The sequence below is a fragment of the Natrix helvetica genome, assembly GCF_964273705.1.
Source record: "Natrix helvetica genome assembly, chromosome: 2".
NCBI classification, from domain to species: Eukaryota; Metazoa; Chordata; class Lepidosauria; order Squamata; family Natricidae; genus Natrix; species Natrix helvetica.
In genome coordinates, this window is record NC_138552.1 from 162,650,353 (window position 1) to 162,672,238 (window position 21,886).

A 21,886-nucleotide genomic window follows, 5' to 3' on the forward strand; every position below is an offset into this window, starting at 1 on the left:
GGCGGTAAGAGTAGGCAGCTAAGAAAATGGTCCATCTGATCATCCGCGGTTATAATGACACAGGAGTAGGTCAGTCTGCAGCCAGCAAGCCCAGCAGCAGTTTATGGTCCGTAATTAGTTCGAAATCACGGCCGTATATGTACTCATGGAACCTCTTTACTCCGGCCACTGCAGCCAAAGCCTCAAGGTCCAGCTGGCTGTAGTTCCTCTCGGCAGCGGACAAGGTCCTAGACTAAAAAGCTATGGGAGCCTCGGTTCCGTTGGGCATGCGGTGGCTGAGGACGGCTCCGATGCCAAACGGAGAAGCGTCGCAGGTCAGCACTAATGGCAGGGTCTGGCTGTACTGCACCAGGAACGTGTCTGCCGAGAGAAGTTTTTTTACCTGTATGGATCTATACAACTCCCTTAACTATAAAATCATTTTAATGTCTAAATGGGTGCTAATAAGCATCATGTAATACCTTCAGATTGATATTAGCAACTATTACTTTACCAAGATATATGGTAATTTACTCATGTTTCTGTCAGTATGTAATGGAGAGCCTCCCATTCCATAAGCCAAAAGTAGTTGCTCAGTGTATACCAACCATCCAATGAGCCCATCCCAACCTCTTCAGGTAATCCTTGATGTCCAGCCATTCGTCTAGCCATTCAAAGTTACAACGGCACCGAAAAAAAGTGATGACCGTTGCAGCATCCCTATGGTCACATGATCAAAATTCAGGCACTTGGCAACTGGTTTATATTTATTACGATTGCATGTCCTGGGGTCATGTGATTACCTTCTGCAACCTTCTGACAAGCAAAATCATTGGGGAAGCCAGATTCACTTAACCGTAACTTAACCCAGTGATTCATTTAACAAAAGGAGGGAAGAAGGTCGTAAAATGGAGCAAATGACCTTTCTTGTGACAAGAAAGGTTGTAAAATGGAGCAAAACTCACTTAACTGTCTTGTTTAGCAACATGTATTTCGGGTTCAATTGTAGTCATAAATTGAAGACTACCTATATTCAAGTTGTCCCACCACACCCCTTAATGACAAACTACTGTATTTTTCGGAGTATAAGAAGCACCTTTTTCTCCCCTAAAAGAGGGTGAAAATTTGGGTGCATCTTATACACCCCGCCCACCCACCCTTTGGCCTCTGCCTCCCAGCAATTTATCTCCTTGCAGCAAATGGAGAAAATGGAGGCCGGTGCTGAAATTGAAAGTGAAACTTGCTGTTTGCTGCAAAGAGGCAAATTGCTGGGAGGCAGAGGCACATTTTTTTTCTCTTCTAATCAGGATAAACTGAAACAGGCTGTTTGCTGCAAGGAGGTACCGTAAGTCAGTAACTATAAATGTCTATATAATGTTCAAATTATTAGACTTATTTTTTAAAGACTGCTTTATTATTGTTCTAGGCAGCTTAACAAAATGAAGAAGCTTTTAAAATAAACGCTTGACTTGAAGAAGCCCAGTGCTATTGTATCTTCTTTCAAATAGCAGAGAATAATGTTTGCTTCCAGAAAGCCACATCAGTTTTAAACCATCTGTACAAGTATAGTCTGAAATGTAACACCACAAACAATATATATCCTCTGTGCTGTTTGGTGCAAAGAGGCAAATTGCTGGGAGGCAGATTTCCCCCCCCCCTTGTTTTCCTCCCCAAAAGCTAGATGCATCTTATACTTTGGAGCATTTTATACTCCGAAAAATACAATATATTCTGAAGGAGAAAAAACATTCAGGGTTTGCTATCGCTTTGCTGAGAGCGGAATGGGACAACTTGCCGCAGCCAACTCACTGCGGGACAACTTGCCATGACCAATTTTATGCAAGACAATTTAACAATTCAATTTAATTATTTCAAATAAATAAAAAAATATTTAATTTTTGTCATTTGCATTTCATTCTGTCCCTCCTTTTGCATTCTTTCTTTAATGATTCTATTCCACCATATCTTTGATATTAGTGTAACTCTTGTCCTGCAGCAAGTTATCCTGTAGCAAGTTGGCCGTGGCGAGTTACCCTGCGGATGAGATGAATTGGCCACAGTGAGTTGGATGTGGCAAATTTCAGGGGAAAGGCAAAGTCTATTTAAGTTGGATCACTGGAACATGAATAAGTAAGGTCTACATTCCACCTTCACGCATGGTTTGAGGCTGCATATATGTACTTGGGCATGGGCAATATCACATATTACAAACCTTGATTTTGCTATTATTAGCAACCCAAAAAAGTAAAATCAGAGTCTTATTCACAAATATAAATGTGTAAGGCTATCATTTAATGTAAAAATTTCCATACAAAAATAGCATGCATGCAGAACTTAGTTAATTAAACCAAGATTTTTTTTTAAACCAATGAACAACTTTGAATATGTCTCTGTTCTTGTCCCATAATGCAACACAATATAATCTGGACCCGTATATATAGAGTCACCTAGTGACTAGCTAGACTTGTTTAAAGGAAGAAACTTGGTCCGATTTTTCAAAATAAAAAGGGTTATTGTTCATATCCCACCTCCTTGCCAACAATGAGAATGTTTTTTTAAGCATGAGGAGTGGTACATTGTTCAATACGAAACACAGGCCAAGTAATCATTGGAAAAAATGTAATTATTTTTAGATTATAATTAAATTAACAGGATGTAAGAACCCTGTTCCAAAATACAAGATACAAACTTTTGGACAAGTAAAATCTCTTAAGTATAATGTTTTAGTGTTAGAGACATAAAATGTAAAGTAATATTCATATAGAAAAAGAATGTTGTAATCAGGCTGGCAGAGTTCCAGCTCTGGTCTTGAATCTAATTATGTTCCTGAACTATTGATATTTCAACATTTCTTAGAAAGAGTAATTGGCTGCTGGCAGAAGTTTTGTTACAGAAATACTGCAGGGATAGTTTGTAAACAGAAAACAATATTGTAGAGGCATACTTCATCAGGGAAAATAAAATTAAAGGTTTCTGAATAAGATTGTAATGTTAAGAGTTCATTTTTAAAAAAAAACCCTGAACCCAAATATATTACATGGAGGTACATTAGCATCAGTGGAACAGCAGCGAGATTTGTGCATGTGTATTCAGAACAAGTCCCATTCATCTGGTGGAATTCAGTATTAGGTAAACAGAGATTAAGACAGGAACTTTACATTCACACAATGTCATCAAAAATAGGCACATCATTTAATATCAGAAAAAGAAAAAGGGCCTTATATAGAAATGCACATTAGATATAAGATGCACTTTAATCTTTTGACAACAAATCCCTTCGTATTTTTCCATTAAGAATGTACGAAGGATGTCAATGAATAGAGGATTTTTTTTAAAAAAAGGAACTTGCTATATTTTGTTTGGTTGTACCATTTCTCATTTACTTGTCCTGTTATAATTTAGAACATACTGTGTGTTTGATAATAATTGATGAAAATAAAAACATAGCAGCATAAACATTACTTTTTGGCACAACACAATAAAAAAAGTTAAGGCCCACAGTGTAGAGAAAATTAAAATGTGCCAGTACCATTAGAAAAGAAAATGTTTGAAGTTGTCAAATAACTTGTTTTGTTGCCAGAACCTTTGACTTAGACCTAATTTGTGTTTAGCTACCTGAATCTTTGAAGATGTTTCTGCAGATACACACCGCAGTTAAGTTTCATAAGTCATACAAATATTGCACCACCAACGTTGCCAAAATATATAGTGGACTGTTTAAAAAATGTTAATTTTTGCTTCATTATTAAGGCTCTGCCTCTGAGCCACAGGATCTAACAAGTAGAAAAACTATTTTATGAACGAGATATTTTAAGCATTTCAGCTCAAATTTTGTTTAAAATGAAACCTACTGTATATATTAATTCATCATTCCTTTCAACTAGAAAGTTGTCTTACTGAATGTCAAATGAATGCATGGTCAATGGTATTATTTCTGACCCTCTTGGGATCTCACTATTTGCCATTACTAGTCATTCATTTAAACAGCAGTATTCCCTATGGGTGTAGGTCCATTGTGTGCAACTCTGCTAAAGCACTGATAAAAACACCTCTACAGCCAGTTGTGTTCCTTAAGGACTTCAGTTAAACAATTCGGTCAGACCATGAGTTCTAGGGTATGCTGCAGCCGCTGAAAGGGCTTCGGCTTTTCTTGGTCCTTTGTTTATTTGGCCTAAGGTTGATGACGTCACCTCCGTTAAGCAAGTTGGAATTCTGGCCAGAATGACTTCCACCTGCCGTATTGAAAACACCTAGATAAAATTAGAGCACAAGAGAGAGTTGTACGTATGGCAACTGGCAATCTTTTAACTGTACCAGATCTGTAACTGTTCAATTAAAGCAGAGCTGGAAGCCTCAATAAGCCTTAGTTTTATATTTTAAAAATCAAAGTAAGAAATGCTTTATGGCGAGACTACATACATGAGTTCAATATATCTGTAGAAGAGACAGTTCATAACACTATTTTTATCAGGTGCCTTTCAAAGACATATATAGCTGTTTTTAATCTCTTCATCAGTATTTTTGCCATTAGTTAGTAGAAATTCTAAAATTTCATTCTAAAATCTGACAATAACAATGAAAAGTAAACTAAACTGAACTGAAAATGGATACCTTTAATCTATTAATTATTAGGTGGCTTTGATACTGCGGCCAAAGACTAGTTTTACAAAAGTAAAATAACACAATATTTTCTGCTTGCAACACACAATTGTATACATACCAATTCTGTTACTACTTGTATGTACAACTTCTGGATCTTCCATTATTCGTTGCTTAAGTTTTTGAAGGTACTTCTCAGCCAAATATCTAAAAACTGTAGCATACAAAATATCAAGGTCTTTGGAAAATATGTATTTTTTATTTGTGACGTCTACAGTTTCCTTATAGTTATTTAAATGTTAAAAGTGGCAACAATCTTTCTTATATAAGCTAGTAATGAATAAACAAACACACACATACACAGGTTGTTAAGCGCACACAAGCTATTAATTTAAGACAGAAAAATCTTTGTGATGAATACTGTTAGTAATTATATTGTTCATAGAATATTAATTATTCAGTGGCAAAACCTGCATTTTGAATAGAACATTGTTTCATTCATTATAATAATCTTATTTCCAGGTTGCAAACTTCAGTTCTCCAAATAGTTTGGAGCAATCACTCTCAGGCCCTGCCAGTCTTACCCAGTCGAGAAAAACTGTAAATAGCTCCCCAGGAATTAAGCTTTTTCTAGCTTTTTCTTCAGCTTTAGAGTTATGTTCAGCTTGTCATAAACAAACTGTTCATCTATAATTCAATCTCAAAAAAAATTATCTATGGAAGTACAAAGTTGATGATTCCAGGACATTTTCTTCCCTCTTTAGAACATACCATTCCGGGAGCAACTGGGTAGTTGCTGAAAGCAAATTACAATGATTTGGAGGTGGCTTGAGACAGCATTTCCAGGTCAAGAATTTGGAACTGCCATTCCACCCCCCAGAAGAGCATTCTTTAATGGAAAGTAGAATATTTTACATTTTCAAATAACAGAATTTTTCATTTTGTTCTGTGGCTAAGAACAAGTTTGGTGTAGCAATTAAGCCACCAGGCTAGAAACCAGGGACTGTGAGTTCAAGCCCCGCCTTAGGCACAAAGCCAGCTGCTCACTTTGGGCCAGTCACCTTCCCTCAGCCCTATGAAGAAGGCAATGGCAAATTACTTCCAAAAATGCTGCCAAGAAAACTGGAGGGACTCATCCAGGCACTTGCCAGAAGTCAAGACTGACTTGAAGACACACAAAGACACAAAGCGTTTGTACCTGCATATATAGTGAAGGAACATATAAAACTTGAATTGGATTATAACACAAATCCTACCCCCATATGCAATTGCACAGAGACTAGAAAGAGTACCAGATGAAATCTAGTTGTCATAGAACTATAAATTTTATTTTTTTAACCAAATTTTGAACCAGTCATTCTCTTAGCCTAACCCACCTCACAAGGTTGTTGTGGGAAAAATAGAAGATAGGAGTATTAGGTATGTTCACAGCTTTGAACTGATAGACATACATAAATACATACCTTTATAAATACGTAGGATAAAAATATTATAATAACAATAACAATAACAATAACAACAACAATAATAATGCCTATCTGGCTGATCTATAATTAACAAATAATAATAATGTATCTCAAGATTGCAGCACTTCAGACTATCAACAAAGACTAAACTATCTCAAAGTTCGTCCATTTAAAAGAAGTTTTCTGAACTTAGAAAATCGGATTCTAGAGTCAAGTACTTCCTTCAATGAGAACCTGGAATTGTGCTACTGCAGCGCTTGAAAAAAAGAAAAGAAAACTAACCTAACCAAAATATTAAAAAGTCTATCTTACCTTCTGTTACATTTAAGTCTTCCTTTACAGATGCCCGATAAAATCTTAATTTTAGTTTTTTTGCAAGTGCCTCTGCTTCTTCACTGTTTATTGGAAAGGAAAGCCTTGTTTTAGACATCAATTATTTTTCAGTAAAATATAATGCATTAATGCAAACTGAACTGACTTGATAATCTTCATTGAAGTAGATTTAAAAGGGCAGTTAAAATAAAAGATTCTCTTAGTAAAAAGATGAGAGAAAATATTAACATTGCTTTAAAATGTTGCCTGCTGAAAATTATAAAGAAAAAGAACGACAGGAAATCACAGTATTTGGTGTAAATATTCATTTTTTGTAATTTTAAATTGTTGACCCAATCAAAACCTGCTCAAAAACCTGCTCGTTGGGCAGTGAAAGTATGTGGTAAATAAATAAATATGAACTACATAAAAATAAAGCATCCATTGATATTCAAATATATATATATATAAATTCCTGGCTACACAAATGAATGAGTGTTGATAAAAAAGCAGACTCTTCACTTGTGAGAAAACACAAGGACTTAAGAAAAAACTGGACTTACAATAAAGTCATATATTTTGCTTTTGCAAAAAGCAAGCCAAACAACATCCCCCTATTGCACTGTTCTTAAAATACTACATTTGAAATGAAATTCTCTGATTTTTGCAACATTTGAGCCAAACTATTTCCTGAGAGTGCCAGACCCACACTCAAGAAATGCCAATCAGTTTTGTTCATATCATGAAAAAACCAATACAGAAAAGTGCGGGGAGGACTTTTGTGAGTTCATACGATATGAATACAAGATGTCTTTTGATGTCTTTCCTTTGTATTCTTTCATTAAGACCTCCCATAGTGTTTACTTTTGGTTCTTGCAGTCTATCTTGGCAAGAATTATATTTACAAGTAGATCACCTGTTTTGTTTGGCTGTTAACTTACGGTAACTTGACTTTTTAAATGTCTTAGAAAGGGTGGGGAGGGTTGCTACTGAATAGCATACAGATTAAGAATTGTATATATAGGCATTCTGTAATAATGGCTTAACATGTATGTACATGCCTCTAACCCTAAAAATTCTAATTACCTCCATTTAGAGTGGACAAAAGGGTCGAAGAAAAGGGTCAAAAATATGGCTGGCGTTCTCTCCCTCAGGTTGGCTGCTGTACATTTTGTCTGGTAGAATGGGGTTTTCTTCTGTTTATCTTTGGGGTCTGCAGAGGGTTGTTTTGTTCCACAGGGGTCCTCAGACCCTCTCCATGTTGGGTCCTTGCTGGGTCCTCAGACCCTGCCACTCACAAATCTTACCTAAGCAGGCCCTTCTTGATTCAGCAATTCTTCCACAGTGCATTTTTCCCCAGTCCATCTGAGGTACATCAGCCAATGCTACTCTTTAGAAGAACAATCACTCTTCAATAATTCAAACCTTATCTACATCATAACCCACTAAACTGCATACCTCCTCCAGTTTTCTTCCACCCAAAAACAATTCCCTTCCCTGAACCTTGGTTTTTTTAAAAAAACTCTCTACTTTCTTTGCATTTCCACCTTGTTTTTTTTTAACTCTCTACTTTCTTTGTATTCTTTGATTAAGACTTCCTGTCGTTTGATCCTATAGAACCGTGATGGCGAACCTATGGCACGCTTGGCAGAGGTGGCACATAGAGCCCTCTCTGCTGGCACGCATGCCACTGCCCCAGGCCAGATCTCCGTGGCATTTCTTTCGTGAGCTTCTGTTTTGCTGCAAACAACGAAACAGAAGCTCTCAAAAGAAAAAGATCTTACCTCTTGCCGCACTGCCAGTGTTGGGATGACCCGCCTTCCGTCGGCCAGCTGGTCTTCAGGTCTCTATTGTGCATTTGTGCAAGTCCCACGCATGCGCGTGAGCATGTCCACACATTCGTGCATTTGCGCATGTCCTGCACATTCATACGCACGCACCTTTCAGTTTAGGCATGCACGCATGTGCAGTTTGGGCACTGGGTGTCTAAAAGGTTCGCCATCATTGCTATCGAAAAATCTTCCTAAGGGGAAACTGAGTTATCTCTTACTCTCAGGTTCTACTGTATCTAGCAATTAAAATAAAGCAAAGTGTTCATTTAGATGCTTGTTGAGATAATCAGACTCACAGGAAGCATGGGCTTCACACTGTCCCTTTCTACAAGGCACTTATATGTCTCTTCTTAATATGAACTTTTATCTTTATCCAGATTTATCTTAAAATATTATTTGCAGTATAGCAATGCAGCATGCCTGTTCTCTAGAATGTAGTTTGTTCATACAAGAATCAAGGTGAATGTCTTTTTAAATTTATCAAGTACTCTTAAAATATTTGTTTATTAGAATTTAATGAAAGCACCTACTTTTTTATACAAGAATAATCCAGGAGGTCAATCTTATTCTGAACAAGAACTGTGGGAATGTCTCCGACTTCAGATACAACTTTCTCTCTCCAGGTAGGAATTGCTTCAAAAGATTCCCTATCAACGGTTGAAAACACAAGCACACAAGCCTGGGCTCCTAAAACAATAATAAGAAAAAGAAATTTAATGCTTGGTGAAAGTTTCCCAAAAAATGGATAAATAATAAATAACCAGATAAATATGTTGGATAAATGTATTGGTTTATGGAACTGATAAGGCAATATGACTCAAAAAAGTGTCCAGTGATCAGTATACAACAGAAAAATAAACAAAAGAACAACATAACCTAAAAACTTAACATATACCAATAAGTTTGAAATACAAAATATCAATTAAACACAATAACAACATCAACCAAGAAAGGGCTCCCCTCGACTGGACCTGAGTGCCTGGGGGATTCCTTGGAAAAAAAGCCAGGTCTTTCTAAACCCCAGCAGAGTTGGGGGGGTGTCATATCTTGTTGAGTGGAGGGAAATCTTTCAAGAGCACAAGGGCAACCTCTGAAAAGGCACGCTTCCTAAGTCCCTTGGGTTGGCAAAGATTAAAGAGAGAACCTGGAGCATGCCCACCCTATGGGAGTGTGCAAGGGAGCAAATTATTATACAACTTAAGACACATTTATATAAAGTTGACTGCTCCACCTTCTTTTGCAAATCCTCTGTGGCTACAGCTGCAGTGTAGTTCCTGACTATCATGGGGCAGTAAATTCACAAATATAAAATAGCCATAACAAAATAACTCATAGTTAAATAAAAAAAGAAAGAAATGGAAAAGGAAAACTGGTGTCCCTCCCAAAATGGGGGGAAGGTATGGAAATCATGTTAGATGTCCCAATTTTGTTTCTATCACTAACCCAATCATTGTGGCCAATAAATTCAATTGCTTTGATGGGACCTCCAGCCACTAAAAGTTTGCTCTTACCTGGCCTAAGCAATAAAAAGAACATTTAAAAAATTAGTTTTGCAGATAGATGAATGAAGGAAGAAAGAAAAGAAAGAAAGAAAGAAAGAAAGAAAGAAAGAAAGAAAGAAAGAAAGAAAGAAAGAAAGGCCACTCGCTTTATAAAACTCCCTCTGCTGAGGGAGATAAGTCTACAAACATGAAATATAAATATATCAATCAATCCTGGTTCTTAGGATCAATCCTTAATTTGTTTATACTACCACTTCCATATAAGGAGCCCCTTCTAGGAGACAGATACTTCAAGATGAACAATAAAACCTTAGTGCTTAGTATTATATGAGTCGGCCATCAATTACATTTGATCCAGCTGCCCAACAGAATGAAAGATAACCCGATACTCTGAAGCATTCTAATTGTATTCTGAGCAGCTTCTCTTGTATTGTGATCAGTAAGAAACCTGTGTACTTAATATATCCCAATTTCCTACACCTTAGTTCAGACTCTTTGTAGAGTTATAATCCCTTCTGCAAAACCACACTTGAAGGATATGATAATATATTCCTAATCTCTAATTTAATAGGAAGGACAATTACTGTACGCACCGTGTGCGGAAGCGCCGAAGAGTTTAAAGAGAAGTAAGGAGCGCAGGCGGGCAGGCGGGCCCTCCAGAACACCGGAACGGAACGGTACCCGGTGCTTTGGGCAGGCTCCGGTACGCCTGTACCGGGGCGTACTGCCTGCAACCCACCACTGCTCTGAACTCAGGAAAGGAACTATGTTTTTTCTCTATTTATTGCTAGAAGAGTCTTGGGACTTGTTGGATTTAGTGGGTGGATGTCCCTTAGAGCCTCCTTCTAGTGGAATAGTCATCCAGGTCTCTGGTATAAGAACTAGAAATGAAATTGCATAGGCCTGTTATGATGATTATTATTTAAAAAGTGTGCTACTACAATTTAAATTCACCACAAGCCGGAAGTCTTTACATTAACAGGGTTTTTTTTCCCTTACCTCTATAATAAGCTTTAGTAATTGCATCAAATTCTTCTTGACCTGCTGTATCCCATAGCATTAACCGGACATCTTCGTTATTGACTCTAAAAATATAATATATTCTTATCAATAAGCATATTAAAAAAACAAGGAATTTGTAATCTAAAAAAGGTACTTAGCAAAACAGCTTTAAGTAATCCTATTGTTTTTCAGGCAGACTTAAATTTCCACTGATATGGACTCATGTACACCCAAGTACCTCATTTTTCCAATTCTTTTAGCTACAGACGTACTGTTTCTGAAGGATATGGCATAAAAGACTCCATTAACTGAGAAACAACTGGCAAAGAATTAGGAGGACTAAATACCGTATTTTTCGGTGTATAAGACGCACATTTTTTCCTCAAAAAAGAGGCTGGAAATCTGGGTGCATCTTATACATTGAATACAGCATTTTGTTGCCTCCCGAAGCCCTGGCCCTTCACCAAAATGGCCGTGCATACCCTTATTGAGGCTTTCAGAGAGCTCCTGGGGGCTGGGGAGGGCAGAAATGAGCAGAAAATGGGACATTTTTTGCCCCCCCAGCCCCCAGCAGCACTCTATAAGCCTCCATAAGGCTATGCATGCAATTATTTTGACAAAAAATGGCCCCATTTTCGCAGAAAACGGGCCATTTTTTGGCTTGTTTTTGCCTCCCCCCACCTCCCCCAGGAGCACGCTGCAAGCACCCCCAAGTCTATTCATGCCTTTTATTTGAAAAAAAACGGGGCCCAAAAATGGGCTGTTTTGGGAAGATTTGCAGAGTGCAAAAACATTTTTTTTCCTTTCGCAAAGCTCTTTAGTTAGAGTGATTGATGAGAATTACATTGATTAAGTGCTGTGCCAGCAGAAACAAGTCTTAAATACTGCAGGTTGTGAGCGATTTCCTTCTCCAGCACATGGATAAATACACCTTGAAACATCTACCTACCTACCTACCTACCTACCCTCTCTCCCTACCTACCTATTGTATTTTTTTCTCTCCCTCTCCCTCTATCTACCTACCTACCTACCTACCTACTCTCTCTCTCTCTCCCTACCTACCTACTGTATTTCTCTCTCTCTCCCTCTATCTACCTACCTACTTTTTTTAAAAAAAATGCCTCTTCAAAACCTTGGTGCGTCTTATACTCTGGTATGTCTTATACTCCGAAAAATACAGTATACTAGTAGGAGTGGGTTTGGAGGCAAACTACTTGGAGCTTAACTCCAAATTTGAAACATATTTAACCATATCTAATTAGACCATGTCCTTTTCTTTCCCTCTGGTTTGAGAGAAAATAAAACTACTCTGTGGACTGAAATAAATTAGACATTTTCTTTTGAAATTCCATTTATTTAAATTGGACTCTTCATGTTCTATACAAATCACTGTCATTCAGTGTTATAAATGTTTATAACTCTTTGGCACATTTACAATATTGCTACTCCACCTTGCCACTACTGGTAAAATAGCTTTTTTCCTTCTAACAGACAATAGCAATGTTGCATTTATTATTGAGATTAGTAATTCTGGAACTTCTGCAGACAGACTACAGAATACAGTTAATATAGATGCCTCATATTCACATTTATGCAAAAGGCTTTTTCCAAAAAGCACTTATAAATATACTGAATTCAGTTCTAAAAACGAGTAAATAATAATGCTCCCATCTGTTAGATACGTACTGCATTTCTCTTTCCAAGAAATCAACTCCAATTGTTTTTTTATAGTCTTTTGTAAAAATTCCTTTGCAATATCTCTGGATCATACTAGATTTCCCAACAGCTCCATTTCCAACCACAACCACTTTGATGGCCACCTCCAAATCTTCTTCCAGCATTTTGCTCAGACAGAAAGTTGTAATTGTTTCTCAATTTAGTATAGATCTCTGAATTCTCTACCTGAAAAAAAGGGGGGGAAGAGGTAATAACAGTTCCTTTCATTACAAAAATAAAGATACACATTTTATATTCTCTCATGAGTTTACAATAAATCTGTGGCGCTTTAATATTAAACTGAAACATCTAAACTGATTAAATTAAGGTATCTCTGTGGTGGGTGGGGAGTAAGTCATAAGGATATCTCACATAAAAACAGTTACCAGATCACGTTAATGCCATGGTTAGGAGAATGAAAGGAGCAACCCAAAGAAACAGTTGTGTATATATATTTATAATAAACTCAGTTGAAATCAATGGGTGTTGCTATTGAATAAACATGGATTATATTGCATTCTATTGCTTCACTGTTTTCTCTTGTCTGTTCTATTAATCTTATGCCCGATATAACTATTACCAACTTTGTCCATGTTAACTGCTATATCTGTAATAATTATGCACAATTTTGGCATGTGTCTAGATTAACAAAATCCAAAGAACTTACTACCAACATTCACATATACATACCACCTTTACATACTACACTTTGTATCACATTACAACACATCCCTATATGCATGGATCCACACTTTAACTTTAGTGGGACTTCCCACTAACTTAGACAAATCATAGATTAATTTAGATAAATCTCAGAGAAACAATGTCCATAAATCTTTCTAATTATGGACTAGGGATACAATGGTGGAATATGAAACAGGCATATGCAGATAAGTTACAGATAGGAAAAGAATCAAAGAGCACTGATGTTGTTCCTTAATTTGGTAATGAAATGTCTGCAAGAAAACAACCAAGATCACAGAGTACCAAGGATGCCCCAGAATCAAAACTTTCTATATTTTCCTGAATTGGGGAAAGGTAAATATATCAACAGTCTATTGTAGAAAGTTAGCACCCACCCCCTTCTAGAAGAATGAAATATTTTAGAAAATATTAAAAAGGCAGAATATTATATTTCCTGGATGAGAAATGGAAAAGCATGTTTTTTTAGAGGCAGGAAGCAGCCTCATTCTTAATAGCTCTCACCTTTCTTAATAGCTCCCAGAAGATGTCAGCACTTAATGAGTTAAAGATAAAGATAGCTCTATTCATCAGCAAGGTCTGAACAAAGGTAGGGTTAACCCTCACCCACAATAGGAATTGCCCAACAAACCCCTTCATTGCATCAGCCCAAACTTCAACCAAACTTAGCTCAGACAAACTCCTAGGATTTGTACATGGCATCATGGGAATCTGACAACATCCAATAGAATACATATTCTTGCAGCGAAACAGGCAGCTCAAGTTCAAAGCCCAAGAGAAGATATAAAAACTGCTCAGTTTCAACTCCACGTGGTCAGCTACCCAGAATCACACATGCTTGGTGGTTCTGCTTCACCAATAAATGGACCTTTTTTCCAATCAGCCTCCAGCCTCCATTTTGACTCCAATACCTTTCTCCCGGCTTGGAACTGAACAAGACGGATTTTTCTTCCAACACTATACTGAGTATCCAAAATGAACTATTGCCAATGAGGAGGAGCATATACTGGGTATGCTGTATTGATATGCTGAAGTAACCAGGACCAATTTTAACAGGCATAAGGACGGGATAACGCACTACTGTCAACGTATTGCATCAAAATGACCTTCCCACCATTACAATTCCAATATAAATGGTAACAACAACAAGTTAAATTGCAAGATAAGAAGCCTGCTAGAAACTTTGTTTTAGATAGTCTTAAAACAAGCGTTATTAATAAATGTTGTGTTCTCCACCTTCTGGATAGGTAGATCTATCAATCTATGTATGTATTTTCTTCTAAACTGTGTAACAGTACTGAAGAAAAAAATGAGTTAAAAGAACCGTGTTACGGTGGTTCGACTCTTACCTCTCCGGCCGGATGCAATATGTGTTGACAGGGGGGCAGAGATCGACCCCGAGGCCACTCTCTTGTGGGGTGCCGCAGGGGTCGGTCCTCTCGCCCCTTCTGTTCAATGCATATATGAAGCCGCTGGGCGAGATCATCCGTGGTTTTGGGGTTGAATACCATCTGTACGCTGACGATACTCAGCTGTACATTTCAACCCCAAACCACCCCAACGAGGCTGTCGCGGTGATGTCCCGGTGTTTGGAAGCCGTCGGGGTCTGGATGGGGGACAACAGACTCAAACTCAACCCCTCCAAGACTGAGTGGCTGTGGCTTCCGGCACCTCGGTTCAGCCAGCTGATCCCATCGCTGGCCATAGGGGACGAGTTACTGCCCCCTGTGGAACGGGCGCGCAATTTGGGCGTCCTCCTTGATGCCCGGCTGTCAATGGATGACCATGTGGCAGCCGTGGCAAGGGGGGCGTTCCACCAGGTTCGCCTGGTGCGCCAATTGCGCCCCCTACTGGACCGGGATGCCCTACGCACAGTCACTCACGCACTGGTGACGTCTCGCCTAGACTACTGTAATGCTCTCTACATGGGGCTTCCCTTGGGACGCGCCCGGAGACTGCAGCTAGTCCAGAACGCAGCCGCGCGGGTTATTATGGGAAGATCTAGATTCTCCCATGTAACACCGCTCCTGCGCGAGCTGCACTGGCTACCTGTGGTTTTTCGGGTGCGTTTCAAGGTCCTGATTACTATCTTTAAAGCGCTCCATGGCTCAGGACCTAGTTACTTGCGGGATCGCATCCTCCCACATACATCCCTGCGGCCAATCCGCTCTCACAGGGAGGGCCTTCTCCAGGTGCCGTCCACTAGGCAATGCCAGCGGGCGGCGCCAAGGAGTAGAGCCTTCTCTGTGATGGGCCCAACCCTCTGGAATGACCTCCCCCCCGACATTAGAACCACCTTGGATCTCCGCTCCTTCCGACAAAAATTGAAGACTCACCTGTTCCGATTAGCCGGCCTGGCATAATTATAATTATAAATGTTACAACTGTGAACTCCTGGTAGCATACTCTCACCTGGTTATTTTAAGGGTAATGTTTTAATTTCTAATTGTTTTTAGGGCTTTTAGACCCATATTTATTCTTCAGTACAGTACTGTTAATTTTAACCTCCTCTACATATATATGTATTTTTATAGTTATATTTATATTTGTATTTTATCTTTATTTGTTGTGTGGACTGTACACCGCCCCGAGTCCCTTTTTGGGAGAGGGGGCGGTTTAGAAATATGAAGAATAAATAAATAAATAGATCTATCAATCTATGTATGTATTTTCTTCTAAACTGTGTAACAGTACTGAAGAAAAAAATGAGTTAAAAGAACTGAAGCAAAATAAAATTTTAATGGACTCAGCAAGACACCACAATTTACAATTATAGGTAGTCCTGGACTTAACAACCACAACTGAGTCCAAAATTCCTGTCGCTAAGGCAGTTAGGAGAGTGGCATTTCATTTTATGATCTTTTTGCCACAATTATTAAGTCAATCATGCAGTTATTAAGTGGATCTGGCTCCCCCATTGCCTTTGTTCGTCAGAAACCAGCTAAGACTTTGCAAATGGTGACCACATAACCCCATGGGCACTCCAACTGTCATAAATACATGCCAGTTGCCAAGTGCTCTAATTCTGATCACGTGACCCTGGGGAAACTGCAAGGGTCATAAGTGTAAGAACTGATCATAAGTCACTTTTTTCATTGTCATTAAAATTGTGGACAATCACTAAATAAATGGCTGTAAGTCAAGGGGCTACCCCGTATCATTTTGATAATCATTTTGCATTTCATCCTTCCATTTTACAAATGATCACAGTGCCTGCCAAAGTTTAAATATTTTCCAGGCACTCCCAAGTTCTATAATAGTGCCCCCCCCCCCCCCGCTTTAAAATACATCTAGGATTACTTCAGATGTCTGTCCACACTGGCCTTCTTCTCTCTACGGATTTATCCTCATTCCATTCACTATGATTTGTAGTCTTTTTTTCCTTCCCTGCCCTCTGCAGCATTCTTCACCTTTAATACCATGAATCAAGGGTGCGCTTCTGTATCATTGCAGCAACTGGAAAATAGCTCCTTCTCATACGACCCATTTTTTTTCTGTCCTGGAAAAGATTCTTTTATGCTACAGTATTTCTCCCTCCTACTCATTAAGAAAGCTCTATCGAGGGTTTGCCTTAGTAAACCTTGCTAATAGATATTCAACAGCATTTCCACTTTATATTTACTGAGTAGGTGAATCCAATCAAAATGTTATTAACCCCTTCCATATAGAAAGTTTCCATCACACCAAAAATTTGAAAGACTGGTATACAGATGGTCCTTGCTTATTGACCATTCATTCAGCTACAGCACTTGAACTAGTGATAGTTACAACTGTTCTTGAAGTTCTGACCATAGCAGCATCCCGTAATAATGTGATTGTGATTTGCAGCCTTCCCTGCTGGCCTCCAACAAGCAAAGTCAATTGGGGAACTGGCAGGAATTCAGAAGTAGCAGGTACATGAGCGCTTTTACAACCTATGCACTTCACACTTAATATTGGTAAATGAGGACTGCCGTTGCCAAGCAGTAAGTCATATGACACTTATAATGCATGGCTATTTGAGTCCCATTTACCGTCATTAAGCAAGGTCTACCTGTATAATGCCAAAGAAATGGCTTGTACAGTAACACGTGGTAGGTACTAAAAAAAGTTGCCTCATATTCATTCCTTCATTCATTCCCCACAAATGAGCTGTCAAATTGGAAAGACTAGAGTTGACTTGCACTAAAAATTCAATGAAAACAGAATGCAAAAATATAACATGAAACAAGGCTATGGGAAAATACTTAACAAGCAATTCCAGCCACCCTAATCAATCATTAAAGCAAAACCATGAAATACCATGTCCCATCACCCATTCAGAAATCAAGCTTTAATGCCTTTCTGAAATAGAGCATGAATAAGATCAAACAGTCATAGAAGAGAACAATATTCAAGGACAACCCAAGATGGCATGCTTTAACTGAAGGGATCTCCTTTAGATCTTATAGGACCAACAGATACATTCAAAGTGGTCCCATAGATAACCAGATCCAAATCCATGTGAGGTTTTGTTGTAGATGACAATCAGCATCTTGAATCCACTAACCAGCACAGTTCACGAAGCAGAAGTATCATATAGATGTACTGAGATGCATCTACTACCTCTCACACAACAGAATTCTCAATCATTCTGTAGCTTTCCTGTGGTTTTTGGTGCATTAGCTTCATTCTTTCCTAAAACAGAAGCTAATCACGGTGACTAATGCCCTAGTCATCATACAACTTGACTTTTGCAAGGTCTCTAAGTGAGAGTGCCCTTGAAGACTATTTGGAAGCTTCAGCTGGTTCAGAATGCAGTGGCATGGGCAATGATATGATGTCTCACTATGCCCACATGACACCTTTGCTCTGCAAGCTTCACTGGCTACCAGTTTGCTTTCAGGTGCTTCAACGTGCTAATTATGACCTATAAAAGCCTTACACTACATAGTGTCCGGTTATTTGAGGGACAGTTTATCACCCATGGTGTCTAACTGGCTGGAGGAGTAGGGAGAGAACCCGGGAGTGGAGTTAAAAGAGGAAATCAGCATAGAATCCCTACGTAGCCCCCAGTGAACTAAGTCCAATCCTCCTTTGAATTCCCTTGACCCTTGTCTGACTCCAAGAAGGTGGTAACCATTAGTTGAGAAGATTTGTATGCATAGGCAAGAGTAGCGATAGATCAGTTTAATTGAACCTTCATGTGTGCATCTGATCTTTCATGCCCTCTTTTGTGATATGAACCAGTAGGGTTGGCATATTTCAGATCCCTTCAGTTAAAGAGTTATTCCTTGGGATTCAAGAGGAGCATCTTCCATCAGTGTCTACTCTCTGAATGAAGCTTCTGCTGACATCCCAATGGATCCCATCCTGATACAATTCTGAAAGGTCTTAAAAAGCTGTGCTCCCAGGCATTGGGCTCGGATGGATGGAGCCTCTTTTGAGATAGGTAGGTAGGTAGATAGAAATAAAAATAAATGTGTAATGTTGATGGATTTACTTTTCCTAACTCTGTCTTATTCTATTTTTGTTCGTTTTATATTGCATTTTATTCTCTCTGTTATATTCTGAACTGTCTAGTCTAGAGTCATTCTAGAATCAGGTGGCACCTAAATCCAATCAATTAAATTAAAGACTGGTCCATGTCAGCATTTTACAGTAATTCAAGTGAGAGGAGACTAAGGCAAGAATGATCATGACCAAGAAAAGGTGCAATTATTGCACAAAATGGATTTATGCAAAAGTGTCTTGGCACAGCTAACTCTTGCCCTTCCAGCAAGAGCTAGGAATCCTGGAGGACCCACAGTTCCATCTGAAAAATGTAACCCTACTGAGATATGGAATCCACCAAGCAAAATATATTTTTCAAGTTTCAGCAGATTTCCAAAAAGTCTTATAAGTTTTATTTGCACTGAATTTGTACCTGAGAAACACTGGACCAATTAGTTCTATCTTGGTAACTGTGTAGTAGAATATATGAGGTACAGTATAAATGGCTACACCATGACATCCTCCACCAAGAAACACCTTTATTGTAGCAATGATTACATAATACTTGTGGTGCAAAACTATAGAAAAAAATATTTCACCACTAGCAATCACAGAAAATAAATGGTGAACCATTCTGTACATTTCAGTTTGCCTCTAAATCTCCACATAAACCCTTATATGCTGCTATATGTATAGTAAATCATACCTCTGAACCTAAGAGAAAACGTTCCCTATCACATCAGATACACATGCCTCTCATCACACATCAACCTTTTCCAGCAGATGTCTTGAACTAACAGTCCCCATAACCGCAAATCGAGCACATTTGAACACCACAAAACAGGGAAAGGTTCAGATCCTTTACTATAAAAATTATAAACTTACATATCTACTAAATGATTTCTCCCCCCCCCCCAAATCAAGCATTCGCTCCCCAAAATTTCAGCAATGCAGAAAATCAAAACTCGAGCTTAATTAAAAACATAGCACAGGAATATTGGTGAATAACCAGAAAGAAGATCACAAAAAGTAGACAGAATAAGAATAATAAACAAGCCCATCCCCCAGTCCCAGAAACTGGGCGGGGGGACTTTGGACCAGTCTCAGCCCAGGGTTTTCTTCTTCTATGGGGGAAAAAGGAAAGGAGTTCCCTCTGGGTATCCCCCGTCGGAAAGGGCGGGATGTAAGTCTAAGAAACGCATCAACTAATGTCCGCAGCCTCTTTACACTAAATGTAACGCTCTCGAAATAGGAGTTCGTGGATCGGCAAGCCAGACGAACTCCTCTGTTAGGGATCAAAGCCAGAGACAAATCTGCCGCTGTGATCGAGCAAAAAGGGAGCGCGGGCGTGGAGAAGTCCAGGGAAACCAGTTTCCAACCAAAGGTTCCACAACCCAGTCTCAGGGGCGCAGCATCTTCGCCGCGTCCACCTTAATAGCACCACATAGAAACCCTTACGTGTGTTGTGTGTGGAGCACTACGTAGCCCAGCTCGTCCGCCCAGGCCGATCCCGGCACGTCCTGCTATCCCCCTACCAGCAGGATCCCGAGGATCCTCCCCGCGCGCCCGATCCCAGACGCGGCGCCCACGAACCGGGGCGGTCTCCTGCAGGCTCCCCCACGAAATCGGCGCGCGGAGGAAGAAGGGGCGCCCCCCTCCCCGGGTTAAGAGAAACCCCGCCGGTCCCGCCAGCCCAACCCGGACGCGCATCGCCCGCTCTTCCCGCGGGACACTCACACGGCCGGAAACGCTGTCAGGGCCGCGGCGGGGCTCGCTCGGGAAAGCTCCCTTCTCCGCTGCGTCTGCTTTCCCGAATGGGGACAGGCGCTTCGCCAAGCAGCCAGCCAGCCAGCCAGCCTCGCCCTCCGCCTCCGCCGCCTCGCTTCAGCGGGGGCGGGACCAGTCTCCCTGGCCGGGTTAGAAGTCTGGGGGAGGAGGAGGAGGAAGGAAGGAAGAGCTTCCCGCCTTGGAAGGCCCGCAGGATCTCACCGGCTTTGCTTTCCTTGCGGTGGCACGAAGCGGCTGAATCTCCCGAAGGGAAAAGCCAAAGGAGCCCTTCAGGTGCCGTGTCGGTCCTCGACGTAAACTCAGAGCTACCTTCCGAGAGCGCTTGGTGGAAGTTCCCTGATTTCATTAGGCTTGCGAGTTGACGAGCTCAAAAGCCCCGAGTAGTTTAGCAAACAAAACGGATGGTCATTTTAGGCTGCGGAACCTCCCGGACACTTAATGGCTTGAAGCTACTTATGATGTTAATCAAGTGAATCTCCTCATACAGCAAATATGGTTGGCTTCATATATGTGTGTATGTGTGTAATACACATATGCATACATATGTATGTATATGCATATACGCATGTATATCTATACACACACACACACACACACACACATATATATATATGTATGTATGTATGTAACAGTAACAGAGTTGGAAGGGACCTTGGAGGTCATCTAGTCCAACCCCCTGCTCACGCAGACCTGTATGTATATATTTGTGTATATATCTATATGTATATACAGCTAGTCCTTGACTTACAGCCACAATTGAGCCCAAAATTTCTCTCGCTAAGTGAGACAGTTGTTAAGTGAGTTTGGCCCCCTTACCTTTCTTGCCACAGTTGTTAAGTGAGTCACTGCAGTTAAGGTAGTAATACAGTTGTAAAGTGAATCTGGCTTCCACATTGCTTGTCAGAAGGTCGCAAAAAGGGATCACATGACCCCGGGACATTGCAACCGTCATAAATATTAGTCAGTTACTAAGCCTCTGAATTTTGATAATGTGATCCCGGGGATGATTCAAAGGCCATAAGTGTGAAAAATGGTCATAGGTAACTTTTTTCAGTGCTGTTGTAACTTCAGTCATTAAATGAACTCAAGGACTACCTGTATGTTTATGTGTATATATGCATACATATAGGTATACATATATGTGCGTGTGCACGCGCGCACACACACACACATGAATGAATATACATATATCCCCATAATGTATCATCCCTGTATAGAGTTTCAGAGGAAACTATTTGTATGGCTTCGGGCTGTAGTTTATGTAAACAATTCAGCTGAGAAATAATTTGGAAACCACAAAATAATTGTAGTTAACACATAATAATGTAAGGCAGCACTCCGTACTTCACCCTTGGATTTGTTTCCTCAGTAATTATCTTGGGAAATTGGAAAGCAAAACTAAAGATAATTTTGTTTTTTGTATGTCTGTCTCCCGCAAGATCTGCCTGACCAGTTAGGCGCCACTCTGGTTTTCTTCGATTAGATAATGCCATTCTCAGGACTTGCAAAAAGTCCACTCTCTCTGGAGCAGCCCTTA

The 21,886-nt window shown here is 39.7% G+C and overlaps 1 protein-coding gene across 2 annotated transcripts; it reads right to left on the reverse strand.

Annotated features, from left to right (window-relative positions):
- Positions 1-2,252: 2,252 nt before the first annotated feature.
- RAB23 (RAB23, member RAS oncogene family) lies at positions 2,253-20,437 on the reverse strand. 2 transcript variants are annotated; one of them, XM_081942589.1, is made up of 7 exons: positions 20,299-20,437; positions 12,379-12,594; positions 10,690-10,775; positions 8,719-8,875; positions 6,357-6,439; positions 4,700-4,792; positions 2,253-4,229 (listed from the first exon to the last, which is right to left on the reverse strand). In XM_081942589.1, exons 2-7 carry the CDS (start codon positions 12,531-12,533, stop codon positions 4,090-4,092), a joined length of 714 nt encoding a protein of 237 aa, XP_081798715.1. In that variant the 5' UTR covers positions 12,534-12,594; positions 20,299-20,437; the 3' UTR covers positions 2,253-4,089. The 2 variants fall into 2 exon arrangements, with proteins under 2 accessions (XP_081798715.1, XP_081798716.1); XM_081942590.1 differs by lacking the exon at positions 20,299-20,437 and having other exon boundaries at positions 12,379-12,926.
- Positions 20,438-21,886: the final 1,449 nt, after the last annotated feature.

Coding starts and splice junctions, on each gene's coding strand:
- RAB23 (XM_081942589.1), bottom strand. CDS start 12,533: ATGCTGGAAGAAGATTTGGAGGTGGCCATCAAAGTGGTTGTGGTTGGA. Junction 8,876..10,689: donor TACTAAAGCTTATTATAGAG/GTAAGGGAAAAA, acceptor TTATTGTTTTAG/GAGCCCAGGCTTGTGTGCTT. Junction 6,440..8,718: donor GATTATTCTTGTATAAAAAA/GTAGGTGCTTTC, acceptor TCCAATAAACAG/TGAAGAAGCAGAGGCACTTG.